Here is a 25,482-nt window from a genome sequence, read left to right on the forward strand (position 1 = left end):
TAAGCATTGATAAAAGAGGGGAAATCCTACTCTGAGAAAGAAAGAGGGGAAATTTGGCTCCAGAGTGAGCTTTCCCTGCCGGGGGGGGGGGGGGGGCTACTCCAGAGTATAAATTCCTGGGGGGAAAGCTGGCTATGGGGGAAATCCTGCTCTTTAACACCGGTATTAAACAGAATTATACAGCACGAGCTTTTGAAAATGATCAATTTTATCACAAAATAGTTCAGTGCCCTTAACATGTTTTTACGACACGTGAAAAAATTAACAGAATAAAATGATGCAAACATTTTATAGAACTTTACATAAATTATTTGGGCATGAATCTGAGGTAGATTATTTCCAAATTTGGAAAAGAAAAACAAGTGCATGATCATTTTAGTTTAAATTTTATCAGACTGCAAAAATATAATTGATGGAACTTTCTTATTCTCATAAAATGCGACGATTGCATACATGAATACTAAATATTTTTGAATTTTCGCGCGCGCGTATCAATGTTATTAGTCCCCTACCGGTGAAACCGGAGGGGACTATAGGTTGCACAACAGTATTAAATTTTGCTATATATTCTTACCAAAAATGCGCAACTTTGAGTAGGTGGTATTAATTGAAAACAAACTTTTGAGAAGTTTCCTTTTCAGATCTTGTAAAACAATTCTTTATAAAGATTTTAGTACCAAAGTTTGTTTCGGTCGAAGTCGAGCAGGTGCTTGAAAATCAAGTCCAGGACCTAATCACTCCCCACTCAAATACAGTATATAGAAAAATCAGCACGCCCTAAATTATAATGAATCTAGTCAATACAGGAAGTTTACATATTGTTTTTCATCTCATAAAAAAATTCAGCTCCAGTCTCGTGTTAAAATGCCCGAATCGGAAGGGAAGATTCAGGAATTATTTTGCGTCAGCCATGATTTGACGTGAACCTCAAGTGAAATACTGTTATGACACCTGCATATAGGTTTCCTCTGAGTCTGTCAGTCCGTCTGTTTGTCCGTCTGTCCCACTTGGTTTTCCGCATTTTTTTCCTAAACGCTTGCAGATTTTGAGCTGATTTTTGGTATGTGAGTGTATCTTGATGAGTTACAGATCAAGTGTGCATTTCGTTCCGCTTCATTGATTTTTGACGGTATTACGGCCTTTTCAATTTTTAGGGGTTTTCCGCAATTTTCTTCTAAACGCTTTCAGATATTGAGCTGATTTTTGGTATGTGACTTTACCTTGATTAGTTATAGATCAAGTTTGCATTTCGTCCTGCTTCCTTGATTTTTGACGGAATCATGGCATTTTCAATTCTTAACGGGAACCAGATTACACTTGCCGGTAGGGAACTAGTATTGCTAATGCGCTTGTTTTCGTAGTCATCTTAAGAGTTGTCGAAAATTGACTAGCCTACTTCAGGCCGAGAGCGGATGTCGGAGAAAAAACGCGATAATGCAGCGGAATGGTGCTGGATTTATTATTTGAATTAATTATAGTACCTGGTGCTGATGAGCAGCCCCACTGACACAAGAATTCCTTCGATTAAGTCTGTAAGAGGTCCCAGGCGAAGTCCAAGATGGCGAGCAATTGCAGGCGTTGTTGATTTAATAGTTGAGAGAGGTAGACCTATATAGCCTAATCTTGACCTTAACACAAGGTTGACTTAATAGGTAAGGGTGCATATTTATTTGCAAAACTTTCAAATCACTCAGCTAAATCTCAAAGGATATTAACAGTAATTTACGTGGTTTTCAAAATAATGACCATTAGTGAATACAACAGTTTGTATTTTTTAATTTTATTTCAATTGAGCGGTGACATGAACATTCAAAATGAAAAACATTCAAACACGTTACACGGTTTACACAACGAAACATAATTTTCTTGACTAAAAAAAAAGAATGACAGTGACAACTTCACCAGCTCATGAATTTTACCCGTCGTATACTATATTTTGAGTTGCAAAAACTTCTCAGACAGAAGTTAGTAAACTTTCAAAAATTCTCAAATAATCTTCTATGACGTACAAATTATAACCTCTTTCTTAGATAGAAAGTTCATGGACCACAAAGCTCGATTATCTTAGGTGATTTTTGTCATGGTAATTACTGAATTTGTTTCAACACAGATCCCACCCTTATAAGAATAAAATACTCAAAATCAAGCATACATGTCCATAACAATTTAAAAGGTTGTACTGGTATCTGAAATAAAATTTTAGATCTATACAGACATGTTAATCATGCCTTGTTTAAAACGGACAAACGTGCGCTAGCATCATCAAAAGACCATAATTTCATTGTTGGCCTTCACAAGAAGGATCCATATTTTTTTTGTTACAATAATTCTGGTCAAGAAACCCCTAATTCGTTAATTCTGGTTCAGAAACCTCCAATCTAGACAGGATCTGGCGAGTCGGAGCATCTTCAATTCACTTGCTTATGTACTTTCTGCAAAGCTTGGTTGACATTTGTTAAGTGGCTCCAGAAAAAAAATTATATAAATGTAACACAGATAGATAACAAAACAATCGACAAGAAATCTCATTAGAGCCCCTGGCTTAAGTAAGCTAAAAGTGGAATATAGAGTTTCAACTGCAGAGAGGAATTGAACAATAACAAAAATTCTCTCAATTACGCAGGTGAATAGTCTTGAAAAATGTAACACAACAAATATACTCTGGAATATATGCCCTATATTTTCGCCAGCACTGCATTTTGTACTAAAATGTACAATCAACAATTTTACTTAAAGCCATATCATATCAAAAATGCCATTCAATTTAGTTTTTTACAAAAATATGTAAAACTTCTAAACTTTGTCGTTTAAAAACCTCTCAAAAACTAGAGCATTTTCTTCTACGAGACAAGGTTATTTCTACCGTTCAAAATACAAATGTCACTATTAAAACATGCAAATGAAGGTGAACATGATTGCCCGTGATTTGAACGACAGGTTGCATGATGAATGAAAATACCTGGCACATTTGTACGGTGATGTTTCTTGCTAAAGCAAGTAATACATTACATTTAACAAATGGTCACCTTATCCAATTGAAAGATTTCCCGTCACTTGAGCTGAAATCCAATGCCAGAAAAAAAAACCCACTTAACAAGGACTGCCAAGGCCACTAAATATTGAGGCTCGGTACTAACAGGTCACAGGGTTACACTTCTTCAAATGTAATTTAACTTTCTTTTCTATAGCACTGTAAAGTATATATTGCCAAAATTATTGCGGGCCACGCTCCCATGCCCCATCCCCACCCCTGATCCTTCAGGCCTGCATGTATAATGTTTAAATTAAATCTAGCGACAAATAAAGAGCCGGTGAATAACTCTTTTTCCTCTCCGTCATTGTAGATAAATATCAGTTTACGTCAGCTTCATGAGGTGAAATGGAGAGAATGTAAGCCATTCCTCACAACACAGGGTCACTGTACAAGTTACATTACATATTAAATATCCAACTACAGTAAAAGTTGAGCATGTAGATATAGATGAGGTATCTCGTGTTTAAGGCATGAGGAATTCGTACTTATATACCGGGATGCACTTATTTACAAAATATGAAATACACTTGAGGAAATGACACAGAAACTGAGTATATACATCAGATGAACAAGGCAATTTCACAGCAAACATAAGAGATCCATTACTATATTTTTGATGACAACATTTTTTCCACGAAGTCGTCTGGCGGCAAAACAATAATTTCGTCCTCTCCTGACGCTTCCGGTTCCTGGTGCTTAGAATCCATGTCCGTAACATTGTTATTAAACTGTTCATCTTCACTTCCGGTAAACTTCTCCATACTTGACACATTGAGCGGCGCCTCCACAACGTCAGTGACGTTCGTGCTGTTGCTGTCGGCGCTGCGCTGCTTCCTGTAGGAACGTTTTGACGGCTTGGAGTTTTGACAATTTGTGCAGTTAATTACCTCACTAAAGCTTCTGCTAAAATAATATGAAAACTTATTATATATTATTGGTCTCGCTGCCAAATCCACCAACGAAACACATTCCATAATTTTGTCCACTTTTTCAAGATTGAGATATTTCTCGAACTCATCCTCGTACTCTAATACTTCCGAGGGCGGTGTGTTTGTAAGCAATTGCTCCAACCTTCGAGATCTGTAAAATGTTATCATACGTGTAATTTCATATGGTAGTTTAAACACTGCCCAAATCAAAATCAGCAGAGTAACCATTCTCGAAAGACGACGCTCCCTCCTCGAGTAACTCTCTGCAAAGAACTTTTTCGAAAAGTAGTAAGTTAAAAAATAAACCACAGCAATGACTAGAATAGGCAAACCGTAGGAAAACGTCAGTCGTAACCACTGATTCCGCTCTGTTGTAGTTTCTAAGTCTGTGTCAACTTCAACACACACCCCCATACTCTTGGAAGACGTTTTTATCCCGGGAATATTCATCAGGGGAATCACTACCCAAATTATCAAGGATCCAATAACGGCATGCTTCACATACGAATGCACATGCATTCTGTCGTTCAGTAAAATACAACGGATCACACTCAGTCCAACTAAATGACAGGCCGCTACATACATGCTTACATCACTCAGATAAGACACTGCTTTGCACCAATCTGCAGTAAGAATTTTGCTGCCGTTTTTTGTCCAAATTATAACAAAATATGGTGCTCCAAATATTGCGCGCACCATGTCCGCAACAGCCAAGCCTCCTATTGCTACATACATGGGAATTTTCGGGTACTTGAAAAAGATGAGAGTTCTGATAACGAGCAGGTTTCCGAAAACACAGATGACACCCACGATGACAACGAGAACACATCGTATGATGACAACGATGTCTCTTTTATCCGTGTCTGTCTCTATGTCTGAATCCATTCTGGCAGAACGACCGTCTTAACTCATCTCTGAAATATAAAGAGAACAGTTTTATATCCTACGTACTATAATCCAATCGATATCTCGGAGAACTATTTCTATTGGACGCTCCGTGACCATTGACAGACCAAGTCATTTTAATTCCTCATGCAGCTTTTTAGCTGCAGAACTGTAGCGTTATGGCTTTATATAATAGTCTTTGACCATAACGTTGTATTTAAAGACTTTTATGTAAAACCATAACGCTACAGTTCTGCAGCTAGCAGCTTTTCAAAAGCATCAAATTTTTCTTCTAGAATGCAGTAAGAAGTTGTCATTAAATCCATTTAATGTTCTGATTTAACATATGTAAGAAAATATCCAACTTGGTATATATTATTCGCGAATGAAGAAACCATTAAAAGCATAAATTTCAAAATGTATCATTTGTAAATGAAAAATCAATAATGGTACAGAACTACCTGTTAAATTTCATTAATTACATAACACTCCTGGGAAAGCACCGGTTGTTAGATATATTGTTGTTTCCGTTTAAGAGAGAATTGCTTACGTATATGTGGTCCATAAATCAGCCTATTTGTTGCTGACGGAATTCTAATAAGGAAGCTTTATACAGTGATGATTTTTTGTTTTTGGACATTGAGAAAAATACGCGTATAAAGGTACAAATACTAAGTTTATCTATTTCATTTCAAACATAGAGTATAAGTCATAGAACTCCAGGAAAAATATTCAAAGACAACGAAGTCTTGATGAATGGAAATCGCTGTTGCTTACTTAAATTGGAAAATGACACGCAAATGAAGAGTTCAAGAAATTAATCTTGGCCTAATAAAATCTTAAGAATGCTTGAATTGATTAAAAATTGAATGAAACATTGTAGATTTTAATTTACTTCAGATTTAAATTTAGATCACTCTTAAATGCAGAAAAATACCAAGGAACTTTTAGGGTGTATTCAGTGTATAGAGGGTCTTTAAATAAGCGTCCGAAAAGCATATAACACGTCTAGTTTATTAAATATGTAAATGGAAGCAACATCAGTACTACGTCTATAACAGAAATACCTACAGTAGTCGGTAGGGGATAATCTTTACATCTAGATTGGGATACTTCCATTCTCCCGATCAAAATATTTTATTTCATTAAAATGGAAGGAAAACAAATATATTGTAGTTATTGCCACTATTGTTCTTTCTCGTGCACTGCAGTACAGCACTACTACAAACGTATCAGTATTAGTGATGGAGAGTTGACTGCATGACAATACAGTTAGCTGCACATCTGACTAATTTATCGTAAGTTATACGAATTTGTCATACAATACTTTATACTGACTTACTTTTCATACAATACTTTATACTGACTTCTTTATCGTACAAAACTTAACCCTGAATAATTTATCAAACATTATACTGACTGATTTTTCAAGCAATACCTTATACTGACTTATTTATCATACAATACTTTGCACTGACTAATTTATCATAATTACTTTACATCTGACTAAATTATCATACAAATACACTTAATCTTCAAGTAATCTTATAAGTGTGGTGTTTTGGTTTGTGTGTGTTGTTTGTGTTTGTTGTGATTCTTCGACAATCTACTGCAATTCATTACTCAAGGAAAATCCTTTGTATCCTGCTCCAATCCTTGATGCTCATGACCGGTTCAATCTAGGTCAACCAAGCCTAAGGAAATGTCTAGGCTTATTTGATACAAATTTTTCATTGTAATATAAAAAAATATTGACATCATAGTTGAAACATGCAAAAATTAAAAATGAAAGAATGTGGCACAGAAAGAAACCAGTGGGACTTGTTCAAAATGTCGATCGTGAGAATATCTAATAAAAGCAGACTGATGACGAGTCGGACCCTGATTGAGATGGAATATTATAGTGTTTTCCAGGAGATTGAGCAGGCGCAGGAATCTCAAGCATGCGTCAAATTTACGTTATCTTTCTTCTGACGCTGCGAAGGAAGAAAAGTAATGTTTGCGAGTTCAGCAACACACGTGGATAACATAGTATATTTTTATAACTAATGTTTTCCTTGACAATTTGGGCATATTTATCCATGCAGAGACAACTTGCAGTTGTAATTAAATAAGCATACCAAAACACCGATTCAAACTTTTTCGTTAGGCTGTTATTAGTCTTTGTCACTCAGTATTCATGAATTTTAAATTAAGAAACAGAACCGAGGGCTCTAGCTGTATAAAACGAAAAGATGCGCTATCCAACACAATATTGGCAGAATCAGGCATTATATAATATTATATGTAACTAAAATCACCGATGCATCTGGAAAGGCTTGTAATTCACTGTCAATATTTTGTGATAGTATCCCGCATGGTGGTGCAGATAAATACAATGCTCTCAGCCGATGTCTTTTTATACATAAAACTTCAGTGTGAATTTTGTTACTTTAAAAAACACCAGTGGGATTCTTATCTCCAGAAGTCTTTGCATAATAGCAAGAGAAATTGGGTCAAAAAATCAATAGGGGCATCATCTTTCCATTTTGCGCATTTCATTATGAAAGAGTTAATATCAGGGCACCGACAGCGTGTTACTTGACATTATCTGGGGCAAGTGTTCATTCCGCTCAGAAGTGTGACCGATCAAATTGTACGATATAGTTCATTCCCTGCATTAAAGTCCTAAACGACATGAGAGACTTCGTTGAAGAGAAAGATTATGATACCTCTGTGATTTTTTCTTTATATGACCAAAAAATCTGCCTTTTTTCCTAAACAGCTTATACATTAGAATAGTCTTTATGCTACATAGTCATCGAACTATTCATCAGCAGCATTCCATTTCCCTCGCGTTTCATCTCGGAACTCTTCTCGTTTTATCCGGATCTTGACATGACACAAGGTCTGCTTCGGTATAATAAAACACCGATTTACCGACTATTCGGACAAAAGCAAATATTTACTGTCCAGTAGCTACACGGCATTTCCCTCGGCTGTGCCTCAGGAAATAGTTGCTGTCGGGGGGGGGGGGGTAAACTTGCTTATTGTCCTCATAGAAAGTAAATACAAATGTACATGTACAGCTGTAGGTGTATACCATAATTAAAGAATATAAATCTTGTAAATCATTTCGTCTATTTTAGAAAAAAATCAATGACAAAAAATTCTGTACATTCAAAATAAATTATCAGGTAGAGAGACGAACTTTTATCAGTAATCAGTTATCATACTATACACAGCCTTGACCCGTCTGGAAGCTTACAAAACGTACATGTACATCACCCGTATAAATAACTCTGATACCGTGATATCTATAATTGTCTAAAAATACATATCCTAAGATTCCCGCACTTGATTCCTGTGACTTCTGGCCTGTCTTTCATGTCCACTAAAACCTTATCGATTAGAAAATCTCAAGGCAAATATACTTACATGGCCCTATCTATTTTCCACTGGATAAATTTAAATACATGTCATGGACACTTCACAAAAGCAGAATAAAGCCGACTCAACCAAACTGAATTTAAATCTTTTCTTACCTTAGCAAAATGTACGTTTTAAGATAAACAATGCTTTGTTTTGAGTCAATACAGATACTGGCACACGAACTTGGAGTACACAAACACGCCCGTCGCCTCAAAAAGTTCACTGTTTGTCCACCCTGATCAAAGTTGAAATTTTTTCTTTAAGAATTTTTCTTTATAAGATAATTTGCCAACATCATGCGGCGGCTGCTAGATTTAACTGCTCGCTGACCCAGATATGAAGACAATATACATTTCCAAGGCCATTAAACAGGTCTATATATAACCACATTGGGTTAAAAGTCAGTTTCTGCCACTCATGGGGCTCCAACTGAGGTACGGCCCTCTAAATGTATCTGGCATTGTCAAGTTCCACTCCTCCAAGACACTGCGCTAGCAGTCAACAATTAAAGTCTAATTATCATTTAATTACCTCTAGGTTTCGTTGTCATGACCTATTTTCATCGATTATATCTATAAATGGCTTTCCTTGTTTGTGATTTACTGTTATTAAGATAAAAATTAATACGAGGATTCATATGATGAATTCATTGTCAAACATTTTCCAGAGACGATCGAACATCAGGGTGTTATCGTTTTGTATTCTCATTAGGAAAGAATTCTTTAAACAAATATTTTGAATTCATGTCTGATTTCTCTGTATCTCCCATCTTTAATTTAAACAGCCCTTGTCAAAATGGTGACAACGTCCTAAAATTATTCGTTCTGCAATCTCTTTTCTCATTACTTTTTGTAATTTTTTAACACAGACTTATTTCATTACGATGGCTGTCGAGAACATAAACATTTTTGACATTCAAACATGAATGTTTTACCACTCTGTGCCCCGTCAAAATATGGCATCATGTCACTCTAATTTTCCGGTAAAAAACAAGGAATTCATTTGGTAATTTTCGTAAATCATTAAGTTAAAGGCCACTGTAATGCAGTAAATGAGAGACTATTTTAAGGGGCATGTCACTGTTAATTATTTTCTCTAGTTTCCAATGGAACAAGTTAACGTAATATATACCCCAAACGCAGTTATTTTATCTGGTAATTTTTTTGTTCACGGATGTTCTCGGAAACTATCGATTGAGATGAAACTTTCTTTTAGACTGTAATTGGGTAAATGTGAGAAGCCAATGTAATTTTGGTCGCATATGCATTAATGTGTAAATATGTATGCAAGCATCTGCATGCACTTGTACTTGTTTCTGGACATCTAGAAGTTTTTTTTTAGAAAAGGAATTCCTTGAAATTTAAAAAATAAAGATATGAATTATGAGGCCCTTAATTAAAAGAGAAAACATGCAAACATATAACATTAAGTATGACTGGCTGTTTTGATGGCAGTTTTTTTTTTTTAACAAAGCAAGACAATATTTGGAAAAGAGAAATACATTGTCAAATGATAACATCATCTGTTAAAGAAATGTATCTATTTTTACTGTTATCCGTAAATTCAATATTAAAACATGACACGTAAGTGCAAACGAATAGCCCTGACACATGTGCTTTTTGAAAGATGTCTTCAAAATTAACCGAATTAAAACTTTTCTATTTGGTACAGTTGTTTACACCTTTTTCATACCACATGGTCGATAGGTCTTTCACATGGTAACCACTATATCAACTGACCTTTCATAGAGTTCAGTTCAAGAATTTTTTTTTATTTGTCAACAGTCCTCAAATGCTGCTGTAAATGCTGTCAAAACCAAATGTTACTGGAGCATGTGTTGTTGATTCTCTATAAATGTTTACGATTCGAGGGACATCTGACTGACTTCTGAGGTGAAGGTCATTGCCTTGAACATACTTTTAGATCATTCATTATTCACCAACACTAAGCTTCAATGTTGGTGTACGCTTTAAAAGTGTAAGTGTTTTAAAAATCTCTGTATTCCTCATTTGAAGGCCTAAAACATGGACACATCTTTTGTCGTAAGTCCTCGACAAATTCGGCACATTTGTTCAGCTCCATTTCCGGCGCTAAGATCTGCAGACCCGATAGATATTTACGACTTTTGCGTACTGAATTTAAAGTAACTGTAACAGGAGACTTTGGCAAACAATCGAGTCATTATCCCACTTCTTTGCACAAATTTACATCCATTAAGAACATTATATGTTTGCATTTAACTTCGGAAGATTATGGTTCTATTTATATTAATTTTTCCGAATGAATAATCAATTGGTTTCAAAATCAAACCTGCAAAAAGCAGATCAATATTTAAAGATACAGATTGAGTGTACATTATGTTTACCTCCAATTCAGGGTATGTGAATGCACTTATATTGGCCATGGAAGAAATAATATACACTTTTAATTTGTTTTTAAAGTATCTTATCTATCTGGTACTAAGAAACATCAAAACTGCAAAAGATTTAATTCGAAAAAATAATTGGAAAAAATGAAAAGTTAATATCTCATAACAATGCAACTTTCCAAAGAGAATGGTGGTCTTAAAATGACCAATATTGACTGTTTTATTAAATCTTTAAAATTAACTTGGATCAGAAGATTACTATTTACAAAGTCTAGTTGGATCCCACTGTTCACTGAAATAACAAAATGTAATATTGTAAACCTGTCCCATTTTGGGCCAGAATATTCAAAAGCTAAAGCAAAGAATACACAAAATAGCTTTTGGAAAGAAGTACTGTATGTATTTTCAGAATTCTTAAGTCTTATAACATGTAACTTGAACCAAGGAGATATTTTGTTGGAACCTCTGTGGTATAATAATAAAATTATGACTCAAAATAAGTATGTTTTTTCAAGGCCATTGTATGAAAAGGGATTTATTGTAGTTGGTGATTTATTTGACAGTAATGGTAACTTTATATGCTTTGATGGGCACCGTGTAATTCATGGACTGGAGGTATGGAGTGGAGTTATGGAGTGGAGTTTGGAGTCAAATTTTGGAGTCTGATTTTTTTGTTTTTAATTTGGTTTTTGCTAATTAGAACAAAATTCTTCAGGTGACAACTCTGTGGTCTTATTATATTCCCATGTTGCTATAAAGCACCAGCTATTGCAACGTTTAACATAACTCCTGTTACTAAAATTTGATTATGAGTATTTTGTTGAATCACCTTAAAATCTGCCCAAAAACAGACAAATGGTGTTTCTTTCTACTTTTTTAGATGGTGTCAATCATGCCCATTTGATACTCTGTAATCCATTTTTCTGCTCCTTTGGCCTAAAATTTTCCGATTGTTTAAGCAAATATATTCTTTCTTGCAATACCCCCAAAATAAGAGTTGCTGAGTGTGAGCTTTACATTGATCAATCTTGGTATGAACATGAGATTTAATCTGTCTTACTGATGTATAGAATAAAGATACAAAATCCTTCAGGTGACAACTCTTTAGTTTTATTATATTCCCGTGTTGCTATTAGAAGTGATGCGTGTGTTCCTTGGAAAAGTGTAGATGAACATTTTAGTTTATATTTCAGTAATTTAAAACTAGAAGTATTTCCATAGGACATGAATGCCTCGTCTAGTGTATATTAGTAATGCAACATGAAAATTTGTACTAGTGTATGAAGTTTGAAGCGAATATCTTCTTTCTTAAAGAAACTTCTATAGTTTCTTTAAAATTGAAATCTAAAATAATTGGATATAGATGATAAATTTTTACCAAATTATGTATAAGTGCATAAGCTTTCACGAAAATATTTTAAATGTCTTTTAAGACTAAGCAAAATGCAAATTAAAGAAAAGGGAGGTCAAGGTCACAGGAAAGTGCAAGGTTAAAAGATTTTATGCAGTTGAATAGCCCTCACTAATAAGTATCAGCATATTAAGTTTGATAAACATATCCTGAATGATTTATTTAAAACTGAGGTAAACACTGATTTAAGAAAAGTGAGGTCAAGGTGAAAAATGTTGATGCAGTTGATAGCTCTCATCAATATGTATTAGCATATGAAGTTTGATGAAAATATCTTAAATTCTTTATTTAAAATTGAGCTGAACATTATTTATCAGAAAAGTGAGGTCAAGGTCAAAAGAAAGGTCAAGGTCAAAAAATGTTAACATCTGTATGTATCAGCGTATGAAGTGAAGTTTGATTACACTATCTTGAATGGTTTCTTTAAAACTGAGCTAAACACTAACTTAAGAAAAGGTCAAGGTCAAAGGAAAGGTCAAAGTCAAAAAATGTTTACATAATTGAAAAGGTTTCACCAATACCTATCAACATATGAAGTTTTATAAAAATATCTTGAAAAATATCTTTGAAACTGAGCTTTGAACTGAGCTAAATGCAAAGCTTGACGGAAGGAAAGAAGGACGGAAGACAGACATGACAAACTATATGCCCCAGCCATATTCATGGCGGGGCATAAAAATATTATGAAGTAGACTAGTGGTATGCTTTTTTAAATATTTATTTGAATTATTAAAAAATATCAATTTTGACGATTTTTCATAATAATCATTAATCAAATTTCTTAGTAATATCAATTAGAGTTTTTTTCACAACCAAATTTATACTTATGAAAGACATTGTATCAGTCATATTTGAAAGCTTATGTTCTAGGATTTGAGATAATAACAAATATTCATTTAAGATATTGATTGTTAGAACAAGTCAGTCAAGATCACATTATCTATTACCTAGTTACAATAATCTAACTGTGTCTCGGGACAAGCCCTCACCACAACCGGGTCCGTAGGACAATATCATTTTAAATTTTTAAGGATAGAACTTTCTATCTATCTATTACCTAAATCTCAGGATTGATATTATATTAATTTTTATTTAGACAGATTAATCTTCTGGTCCAACTCTTGAACTTAAATCTTTTTCCCCGAAAATGAATTTGTACTTAAATGAATAGCATACTGATGTGAATAAATCGGTCTATTATAATTGCCTAACACTACCTGCATGCTCTTGTATAAATAACTCTTGACAGATTATGTGGGACATCCAGTGGCTGCATCAAATTCCCGCAAATTCTTTCAGATAAGGTCGTGGGTATTAATTTCACTCTCATTGTCAAAAAGTGTGTTATCTATAACAGTGACAGTTTATTCTATGTTTTAATCAAATTTAACTGTAACACAAATAATGATCACCATAGCTTTCAACACATAATTGGAAGGTGATAAAACCATTTGAACTATATTTTAGCTTTCTGTCACATCTTTGTTATGTCTGCTAAAACTTTTATAGGTTTTTGACCACACAGCTGAACAATGTAGGTTAATATAATTATTGTTACAAGGTTGTTTGTAGAATAAGATTGACGATTTTTCTCTCTGTATAATTTACTGTAGATTTGAAACGATCAATTTTGTATCTTAGAATTTGAATTTAAAAAAAAAGATTATCAATAATGCATATACATTTACTTAAATAATTAAATAATATTATGATACTGTAATATAAATTACAATGCATTGGTGACTCACATTTTTTATCAATTTAGAAGTTAATGGGAAGGGATGCACGGTGATGCTACTTAAGGGATGATAATATTTATATAAACTCCTAAAGAATGCAATAATTTTAATATATGCATGCTGTTCAAGTTAATTCACACTAGATCACACACTCCAAAATTAAATGGTCATCGTTCAGAGTTTAATCAGCATCTCTGAAACTGGGTGTGAGGATTCTGGCTTTTCTCTATGAGCCAGTGTAGTCTTACATAGCTTTCACTATCAATTAGAAAACTGACAATTTATTCAATGTTTAATAAATATAAACTGGAGTAAAAACAATTAACACATTGCTTTCACTTGAAGTGTGATATGACCCATAGTTGATTTGTTGTTTTTGAGGGTGAGGGAGTGACAATCCAAGGAAAAGGGAGAGATTAGTATGGTAATTGCTATGTCGCTGAAGTAAGGGAGTGAGTGAACCTTTTAGTACACCATATAATACAGTGGTATAAAGTGTGAAACTTATTTTAAAACTGATTATTATTTCTTTTTTTGATTTAACATGGAAGGTAATGAATAGGTGAGTGTATATACTGAAAAAAAGCGTTCTTATAAATTGCTTTAAACACTGAACCTAATAGCTCTTGACAGGGTTGTTAACACGTCGAAGTATACTATATTAAAACAATCAGTAAGATCGACTATATCTGCTGATTAATTATATTCAACAGTTTCCAGATATATTTAAAGAACAGGGTTTATCTTGTCAGTATCATGTCTGTTTATTGAATACTGATGTAATTTTTAAAGTTACAAATACTTACTTAAGTTTCAGAAACTTACAAATTTTAATTAAGTCATAGTACCTATGAATTGTCAATCTGTTTAGTTACAAGACAAGAAACAGCAAACAAATGTACAAAAAAGAATACTTTCATACTAATGCATTTCTTGAACATCTTTTTCCATTCATGTTTTAAAAAAAATCCTAGACTCCAAAATTTGACTCCAAACTCCACTCCATAACTCCATTCCATGCCTCCAGTCCATGAATTACACGGTGCCGCTTTGATGATGTTGTTAAAGAAATTTCTTTAAAAGTCCCTTTTACTATATATGAAGGCATAAAAAGGGCAATTTTGCATTCTTGGCCAAATGTTAGAAATGTTGGTATAAATTCTGTTACAAGACCTTATCAGCCAAAATTTGTGGAAATCATCAATAAAGATAAAAAAAGGTTCTAAAACAATTTATGATGCATATTTGTCATTACATGTATATACTTCACCAAAGTGAGAATCAAAATGGGCTAAAGAACTGCAGTTACAGCAGGATTTTTATTGGAAATTAATTCATAAAAAATATTATTCAATAACAAAAGACACAAGGCTTTTATGGTTTAATTTTAGAATCATACATAGGATTCTTGGTACAAATAAGTATTTGTTTTTGTCAAAAATGAGAGAAAATAATCTATGTTCTTTATGTCAGCAAAATGTTCAATCAATTGTACATATTTTCTTTTATTGTCCTAAAGTTAACCCATTGTGGTCTCTTTTAGAAGATTGGATATTTGAAAAAAACTGGAAAAATAATAAGATTTGATGTATGCACAGTTATACTTGGTTCTTCTAAAGAAGACACAATTATCAATCTTATATTGCTACTTATTAAACAGTACATTTTTCAACAATCAAGAAAAAACCAAAATATAACTATCCAAAATATCATTAAATACTTATATGTGTATTATAAATTTGAAGAAAAATTGTATAAATTTAACAATGAACTTCATGTGTATAAAAGAAGATGGATTAACTGGAACCAGATATTTGAAAACATAAACATATAGATAAATTTATGTCATCTACATTATTATTTTAGTATATCTTGTGTATTCATATTTTTTTTTTATATTTCATGTTCATTCCTAAAAATCTGTATGTAAGCTTTCCAGCCGTGGTGTGTCTGTGTTTGTGTATGTATGTTTGTTTATGTCTAAAGTCAGTCAATAAAAAAAAAAAAAAAAAAAAAAAATCTCATTTCTACCAATTTGATTTTCCGACTTCAAGGAAATCATAACTTCATAAAATCATAAAACAGGCATAATCTGCGCAGGTAACAGATACCCATTAATATTGATTCCGGTGTAGATACATGCTATTTATTTTTACTTAACCACATTTAGAGAATGTTTGGACCAAAGTTGGCAAATGTCACTTATTACTTGATAAGTTCCAGTAACGAAGTAAACAATGCGAGGGTCTGTAGATTGACCATGAACCCTGGTCTGATCCATAATCTGACTAATAAACATGCGCAGGACCATAAAGGACCAAACAATGTTAATCTGGTAACAATTTCCATACAGATGTTACATCGATTGATGCCTCATCCAGAAAAATATGGACCGAAGTGTTTTTTTAAATATGTTGACATCTGATTTGATATTTTTAAATACTGCATTCATACTTTTCCTTCAGTTGTTTGACATTTGCATATATTCTGACCGAGATATAGTGTGCTAATACATCTAAATAAAACTCTGAAATGATTGCTACAATATGGACCAAATTGAACAACTCAGAAACCCATCTCCGACCAATGCTACTGGACTTCATCTGATCGGTCGGGTGTTTGTGCGTCGCCCGAGCGATGACCTATACTGTATTTCACGGACACAAGTGGCCGAAATTATTATTACGAAGGTCAATGATAGATTGTCTAGCAGATAACTGATGCATAACAACACCTGTCAGTTAGTTTACCGTATATTACGGGTATATTATTAAGGGTTTAAAATAAGGTTAGGTAAGATAAATTGCGAAATGCAATCAGCTGATTTAAATATTGAGATTTATATAGGCATGGACGGCAAGACATATACAATTACCGGCAAGTCTGTGTTTCCTGATATGAATATGTCCTTTTTAATCTGACATTTGAAAAACCATAAATAAAATAACATAAGTTGACTTACCAGCATCAAAGATTACAAGCCTTTGTACAACTCCTCGACAAGCCGTGAAGGAAACCGTCCAGCAAAGCCGGATCGTGTTTATTCTATTTTTATCCACAAAATCAGGTCAACCCAGATCCGCGCAATCGCATATTCGTGCTCCAGTACATCTTGTAGCTTGAGGAGATGTTTTTTTCAAGCACATGAAATGCGGTCGGGGAAAATAGCAAGTATTTGCATTCTGTGCAGAATAGTTTCCGAGAGAAAATTTTATATATTGATTTACAAATATAAATTGTTCGTTAGGTTTTCTATCAATTGATATGATTTTAAAGGAATAGTTTTAAAGCTTTTGGTCACCTTGAAGGAAATAAGGGTACACGCGGTGCCACTGCCTCTGTCTAAAATTTTCTCCAAAATATAAATATATATTTGACCAACAAAAAATGGCTTTAGTGGTTGAAAATACACAAAATGCGATACTTTTTCGCAACATGCAGTGCTATTGGGACAAATTATATATATTTTATCGTTGTCCTATCGAATATTTTAAATATTCGGTACCGTTTTGAGTGTCCTCTAAAATGACTTTATGAATTTATAATTAACAAGCAAATTCAATGAATTGCGGTCCCACACATTCGGTGTCTTATATAGTGGTTTCAGGTTGCAATTATAAATGCCTTGTCTATTTGTCCCGACTTGTCTGTCCATCATACATAAATATTTAAATTTTTGATTTAATAAAAGTTACTACAAGATAAAAGTATCATTAAACTTCATAAAACTTCAATATCAGGGTAATGCACATGTCAGATAATATGAATGCCCTATTTTCTCTCACTCAAAAGTTATCATCTTACTCAACATTATGGAGTGCAAAATCATAGTATATTTTGAGAGGTCTTATAACAGGCAATCCTCATATTAAATACATGTATGCCCTATCCTCTCTCTCTCATTTAAAAGTTATCACCAATAGGTCAAACTTCAGGGTAAGGGTCACAGGGTCAAAAATCATAGGTCTTGTCACAGGTAATGCACATGTCAAATATGAACACCCTATCTTTTCTCATTCAAATGTTATCTCTCTCTCTCTCTCTCTCTCTCTCTCTCTCTCTCTCTCTCTCTCTCTCTCTCTCTCTCTCTTGAAAAGTAGGTCAAACTTCAAGGTAAAATTCGGAAAGGTTCTTGGCACAGGTAATGCATATGTCAAATATGAAAGCCCCATCTTTTTCATTTTCAAAGTTATGACGAAGGTTAAAGTTTTTGCGACTGACAGATGGACAGACTGACAGACGAATGAGTTTTGATAACCCCTCGCTTTCGCAGAAGCGGGGGACAAAAAAAAATTAACCCTGCCCCATTTCAAGAGACGCTACAGGGAAACAACTAATAAATCAACCCAATAAAATGGTCTTAGTTTGAATCAGACTTCAGTATATAATACTACTATCCTTTACAAAACTTGTGATATTTCTTATACAAAATTTGTACATGACAATTGTCATGTACAAATTTTGCATAAGAAATATCACAAGTTTTGAAAAGGACACTACATTTGTGTACGTGTTGTCATTCTTTGTTACCCCTGATTATTACATATAAAACTTACAAAAGATATTCATGTTTCATTGTTAGAAACTCGATGAAAAACATTATCGCCTGAAGAACTTTTTTTTCTAATTTATCATAGGATTTACGAAAACAAATTTTTCAGCCCTGTTGTTACTAGTCTTAGACATGCGAGGGGGCAGGGATTTCATTAATATTAAAGGAATGACCATGATAAATGATACAGAACTAAACATCTTCATAGTTATTAACATCAATCACGGCCTATTTTTAGTTTCACTGGTCAGAGACCAGAATAGCTATAATGGGTAAGGTGTCTGTCGTCTATCCGTCAGTTCGTAATCAATTCTTCAAAGCACTCATAGCCCCACATCTTTCGTTCGATTTTTTTAAAAATTGAAACACAAGTAAAATATATCAAGATGTATACTTAGTAGTTCCATTAATTGATATATACAGTGTTGCATGGTGGGTCTTCGAAATAGAGTAATCTTTTAAATCAATTCAAAATAGCTTGTGTTCGTTCAATTTCAATAAAAAATTCGATAAATGAAGTTGCCACTTGTTCTAAATACTTAGTATAGACACCAAGATGTTTACAGTATTGCTTACATCAATCTTTAATATTGGTGAAAGGAACTGCCATGGTTACCCAATAAGAATAATCAGTCAAATTCATTCAAACTCCTGCTCCCACAGTTTCGACCTTATTTCTATAGAACCTGATATAAGTGCACTATTGAGATGAACAAGATTAACTTCATTTATCAAAGAGAATTAATTGAATATACATTAAAAAAAACTGAAGCTGATTTAGGAAATTGTCTTTGTACAGATATAGAAATCATCAAAATGCGTAATTTATTATCTGAATTCATTTCTACAGTGTAATTTCAGTTTTAATGAACAATATTTCAATGGTCATCTGACACCTGTTCATCTTCAGACACTGCATATCTGCAAGAGAAAAACGTATTCCAGACAGATGAAAGGTAAAGGTTATAGTCTTCAGTAGACGTCTTGACTGAACTGATTAAAGAGACTGGTCAACATTTTCTTGTCTCACAAAAGGGATGAAAAGACTTCATGGAAAATAATAGAACGGAAAAAGATATGGTGAAAAAATATTTCAAGAAACGGAACATAAAGGAAAATTAAGGTGAGAATAAAGAAACATGAACAAGGAGGTTAAGAGCAGGCTGTAATGCAATCTGCAAGAAAAACGAGAGGCTCGTGGGCCTATGCGATCACCTGAGTATCAAGAGTTTTCTGGGATTATCATCTCACCCCAACACGGCACAAACTCTGAACTCATGGGATATGAATTTTACAATCAGCTATGGACTCTATTTTCATAAACAAATCACATAAAGCTCGTCACCCAGATTGTAAGGGGGTAAACAAGGTTTTTAAAGAAAATGCATTTAAATCGATTTAGTCCAACACTGAGTCCAGGATTCACTATTTGGTAAAAGGTTCATAGCTTCTGCGAAACAATAGCATTTGCTTGCTGGATGTTATGGAACAAGCTAATTAAGAGAATTTGTGTCCCACGCTTAAGAAAAAAAGAAGAGGGTGGAAGAACTGGATAAACTTTGCAGATGGAAAAAGAAGAAAAAGTCAACCTTGACCTTTCAGCTTTTGGCCTTAAAGTCAAAAGGAGTCTTTTTAAAGTTAAAAGAATTCATGACCAAAAGTTTCATTGAAAAAGCATACAGAAAAACTTATTATATGAAAAATATTTATGCAACATATATTTCTGACCTTGACCTTAGGGTTTTTTAAGGCCATGTGGAGTTGTGAAATAAAATTTCATTGCAAAATCTCAAAGTCTTTTAACCATATAGTTTGGAAAAAAAGTGTTACATAGACAGAATGTATGAAGTTATAACCTTAACCTCTAACCTAGCTTTTGGCCTCAAAATCGATAAAGTTTTTTCGTTAGGCCATAGGGAGTTGTGATATTATTTTTTTTTTTTTTGAAGAAAGCTCAAAGAAAACTAAAGTTATCATCTGAAAAATGTTATTTGCAATGTATGAATTTATGACCTTTGATCTTTTGACCTCAAAATCAAAAGTGGTCTTTTTAGGTCATAAGGAGTTGTAATATATAATTTCATTGCGAAAGCTCAAAGACTTTGTAAGATATCGTCCAGAAACGAAATCGTTAAACAGAATGAAAGAATTAATGACCTTGCCCTTTGACCTTGCTTTGACCTTGAAATCGACCAAGTCTTCTTTAGGCCATAGGGAGTTTTTGTAGGAAATTTCATTGCAAAATCTCAAACTCTTTTGAAGATTAAGTTTGGAAATTAAAGTGCTGCACATATATGAATTTATGACCTTGACATTTTACCTTTTGACCTAAAAATCAAAAGAGGTCTTTTTAGACCAAAGGAAGTTGTGGTATAAAAACTCATTGCAAAAGCTCAGAGGCTTCTTGAGATATCGCCAGGACACGAAAGTGTTACACAGACAGAATGTATGAATTTATGATTTTGACCTTTTGATCTCAAATCAATAGGGGTCTTCCTAAGGGCATAAGAAGCTGATTAAAAATTACATAGCAAAGGCTCAAAAGTTTCTCAAGATATCGCCAGAAAACGAAAGTATTACACACAGAGAGTATGCATGAAATTAAGACCTTGACCTTTGACCTTCTGATCTCAAAATCAATAGGTGTCTTTTTTAGGCAATAAGGAGTTGCGATATAAGATTTTATTGCAAAAGCTCAAAGGCTTCTTGAGATATCGCCCGGAAACGAGTGTTATACACAAACAGAGGGACGAACAGACAGCCAGGCCCACTTTCAGTGAAAGCGGGGATAAATAAGATGCATGGGACCCGAACTCAAGAGAAATGAATTCCAGATTTTTTAAGTACATGTATTTGCAATACATTACCAACTAAGCCCCACCTTATGGCCTAGATACAGGGGACAACAATTTAACTAATGGGATGACTGCTCATTATAATCATGCAAACAGTTTCACAGCTAAATGTTCATGAGTAAAGATGAGGATTTTCAAAAGTATAATATATAAATGTTGTGGATCCTGCAGGGCTAATACGGACTTATACCACACCTCTTGTAGATTAAACCTTACTGGTACTCGTGATAATACTCATATTTTTTCTCTTAATTTTGAAAATTACTGTTCTTTGATCATGTTGATATCATAGGCTAGTCTGTGGTTATTTGTTTGTATTTGTTCAAGTAGATATATGTGTTCTATGTTATTACTATGTAATGAACATAAAAAACATACCTTTTTCAGTATCACATCCTGTATCAGCCCTCGGCCCTCTGGATGATATTGGTGTCAAGGGCTGATACAGAAGAGTATCTATTATTCTCTATTAATAATCATGTAGACGTGCAGTTTCCCTCCTTGTGTCAACAAATTAAAGGTGTATTTTCAATACATGTACATATATATGACAAACTCTAGATCTGCACCACCTGAAGCCTGGACCTAATGCACATGAATTCCACAACTGTGGCAGAATGCAATTATGCAGTTTGCCTGATAGAAGACCATGAGAGAAGAAGAATATTATCAACCTGAATGACTCAAGTAAACCATTTTTTTTTTCAAAATCAAGCATCGAAATTAAACCATGAACATAAAGGTTTTATTGTTTTCAGGACTTAAAACAGCACGGGCGCACCAATTCCTAATCATCCCCTGTATAGGGAATTTAAATGGAGCTATCTAGGATGTTGATTCATTCGGATAATCCTCCATTCATTTCAACTAGCCATGGAGTAACAAAAATGATCATCGGCTGATTACGCAAAACCGAACCATAGTAATCGTATCAAAAAAATTTGCAAGGCTTTATAGCCGAGTATAATAGCAGAAGGAAAGAATGTAGTGCATGATGAATTCCAAAAATCGAGTGCAAGTGAGTTCAGATTTGTGTAAATGAACTGAACAGATACCCACTGACCTTGAAGGTCAGATGAGTTTTATGTACCAAATACTGCTAGACTTTCCCCCAATTTCACTCCTCTTTTCAGCCGGGCCCATTGCTCAAAGAGCAATTGCCGGCTATTGTCAGTTTGTTTAAGCAGGAAGTTTATTCCCACAGCCGCCAAATTAAATATACGTGTAAAAATATAGTATTTACTCTCAACCGCTTTTGACAAATTTTGATCAGAAAAGCTCACTTGAGCCTTTGGCTCAGGTGAGCTAAAAATATTTATACATGTATTTGATACTGTAACATATAAATAGACGACAGTTTAAAAAAATAAAGTCACTTAAGCAAAGGTCATTAAAAGATTATAACAGTGAAGCCTCAAGCTTTAAGTATGGTTCTTGCAAGAGTTCAGTGGACTTTTAAATCTTACTAGGTACTAGTAATCTTTTGTACTGGAATACGCATGCTCGGATTCAAGGAGGGCATTCTGTGAAAAATACATTTTTTACCCGAAGTTTTGGATTTTGTCGTTTAATCTGTCTACAAAAACGCATCAATAACTTAGGTCCTATTATGCCAAGACTGCAGAGATCAGTTATATCTAAAACAGCTTTTCTTAACAGCCTTCTCGGATCTTCCGGCAAGCTCGGAAGAGTTACGCAAGTGTCCATGACAACCCCCTTCTCACACACATTGAAATATTCTTGTCTTATAGACTATAGAGTCTGGAGCAAAACTTCATTGAATGCAACGTTCGATATACATGTAACCTAAAGAGAAAATCAACTCTGTCTAACCAATGGAAGCGACTCCATTTTGTACACAGTTTTAACATCCGGTGATGTACAGTTTTTCCGAGCTTGCCGAAAAGGCCCGAGAAGATGCGACTGCTTCAAAACAGCATTTAAACTAGGGACTCAATGATTCTACCGATAGCTTGCAGTGTTCTACAGATTGTTTAAAGCACAGTTTTAAACGAGTGAATTTAATACAAATCACCAAATCGGCCGCAGACATTTTTAAAATATTATCAAAAGTAAGCGTCCAAGAAAATTGCGATATTTCATACTGTCTCTAAACGAAAGAAAAAGGGAAAAAAGTAATAAATAGAAATAGCTCGTGTTTTCAGTGCATTTGTTAATCAAATTAATTCATTGATATGAAATTCACACAAATCAGTGATAAATGATAAAAATGAATTGTTATCCACGTGCTGATACCCTGGATCTTTGTCACGTGACGATGCCAATGATTTCTGCATTGAGACAAGGCTGTACGGGGCGGTGATGGACAGCACTATGCAAAGTGAAGAAAAATTATCGCTGCGTCATTCGCAGCTGTAGCATATTCAAAACATTTTTTACTAGTTCTACCAACTTTTCAAATTTTATTCATCACTTTTACCACTGTAATATTAGTATCCGGAAAATCAAACGATTTGCGTTCATATCTTACACACTCCCATGTTGAGGAGTATCTACTGTAATCTCTTTGTATAAAATCAAAAAAATTATAATTATCTGATGAGAAAATGAGAATAAAATTGACAAATATAACAGCAATTAAGACTAAATTTTAAGCAACTTTTTAAAATATTTTACTTATAATTTTTGAACATGTTATCAATAATGAATTATTTTACAAACTAATGAAGAAAAAAATTCTAACACAACCACAAATAGATTGGCCGCTCCAGCGGCCGATAGTGATATTGCCGACATAAAGTTCACTCGAGTTTAACCATTCTTAATTGAGATCCCTCCCCTCCCCACCCCACCCTAAGTTCAGCACTGACTTCCTATTAATCATTAATCGATTCAGCAAAATAAACCATCTACTTATGTGTTTTATAATGACTTCAGTGATAAATAACTTATCTTTTTTAAAGACATTAAGCTTGTATAGAAAAATGTATTTCAGGATTATATAACAAGATTGACACTGGAACAACGTCAAGTTGAAAATTCCATTCTGAGAAAAATGAACATATTTAAGAAACATTAAAAACAGTTCCACCAATATAGCGAATAATACATACCCTTTTCCGTAACACACCCTGTGTCAGCCGGAGGCACCAATATGAGCCAGAGGGCCAAAGTTTTTGTTCGCATACAAATCTGCTAATGAAGTACATCGTATGGGGGTATGATCATAAGGACATGTTACTTGGTCAACACCCACATATGACGTCATAAATATTTTCTGATATTTATGACACGTGCGTGGATATGTTGGAAACGTGTTAATACTCAGACTTTTCTGAGAATTTCTTGAAAAATTAAAAATATTCAATATCCAAAAGTACATCGAGCATTTTCTTCGAGTTAAAAAATGAAACGTGTATCTGGATATGTCAAAGAATTATAAAACTGATTACTTAAGTTTGAGAACCTCCCCGAAGAATTTGCAGGAGCTTTTTAATGACGTTGTAGAAAAGTATGCTGTTGGTTCCAGAATCGCAAGACATAAATAAAGTCATTCCTTGCAACAGTCATCATACACGCTGACTTGTTAAAGTACAAAATTATCTTTCCAAAATAAGCCTTCCTTCCTGGTACAATCAGTCCTTTGATTATATTCATGGTTAATATTTTTTCAGAGGAAACAAAAATCTTATTATTATATGTACTTTTTCTTCAAAGCCACACGTCATTCTCTGGAATAACTTACCATAGTTACTGAACAAACTTCAAATCTACATTAATAGCATGTGACTAATATACTAATATTTTAAACCTTTATCATGTATATGTATCCAAATGAAGCCATATACATTATGGAAGAAAATGTAGTCCAGCAATATTCAATGGAATGACCGATTATTCTCATTCACCAACAAATGTTGTCAATAAAAATCGCCAGAGCCATCTCCGGTCAAATATAACAGTAGCTAAAATGGCAAATTATGTAAATCATCTACATGTTTATTTCTTAGAACAGTGTGACTGGAGCCCACGGTCACAAAAACGAAGGAGTAAAAATAGTTTGTTACTTTTGAAGGGCAATTAGCAAAACATTCAAACCACAGGTGCTGAATTTTCTGTCATACAGCATTTCTGTATGATTTAATTTTGGTTCAATGTTCCAACAAGAATTCATCACTACAGAGACAATGCATGAAATATTGAAGGCAACTACGAATAATATATATCACAATTCCTTTTATGGACCAAGCTCTTTCAAGAATAACAACAATTCACTTTAAACAAGTTCTGTAAAACCATTTCTTAACTACGAAAGCCTATTAGGATCAAACTACGGT

At 33.9% G+C, this 25,482-nt stretch overlaps 1 protein-coding gene across 2 annotated transcripts; it reads right to left on the reverse strand.

Moving 5' to 3' along the window:
- Positions 1-1,764: 1,764 nt before the first annotated feature.
- Positions 1,765-16,822, reverse strand: LOC133182003 (neuropeptide Y receptor type 2-like). Of its 2 annotated transcripts, none has more exons than XM_061316698.1 (2): positions 16,740-16,822; positions 1,765-4,877 (listed from the first exon to the last, which is right to left on the reverse strand). In XM_061316698.1, exon 2 carries the CDS (start codon positions 4,846-4,848, stop codon positions 3,640-3,642), a length of 1,209 nt encoding a protein of 402 aa, XP_061172682.1. In that variant the 5' UTR covers positions 4,849-4,877; positions 16,740-16,822; the 3' UTR covers positions 1,765-3,639. The 2 variants fall into 2 exon arrangements, with proteins under 2 accessions (XP_061172682.1, XP_061172681.1); XM_061316697.1 differs by lacking the exon at positions 16,740-16,822 and adding an exon at positions 8,373-8,662.
- Between the last annotated feature and the right edge of the window lie 8,660 nt (positions 16,823-25,482).

The sequence above is a fragment of the Saccostrea echinata genome, unplaced genomic scaffold (assembly GCF_033153115.1).
Source record: "Saccostrea echinata isolate AGI-Se365-2 ecotype Australia unplaced genomic scaffold, CSIRO_AGI_Sech_v1 ptg000009l, whole genome shotgun sequence".
NCBI lineage: Eukaryota > Metazoa > Mollusca > Bivalvia > Ostreida > Ostreidae > Saccostrea > Saccostrea echinata.

Coding starts and splice junctions, on each gene's coding strand:
- LOC133182003 (XM_061316698.1), bottom strand. CDS start 4,848: ATGGATTCAGACATAGAGACAGACACGGATAAAAGAGACATCGTTGTC.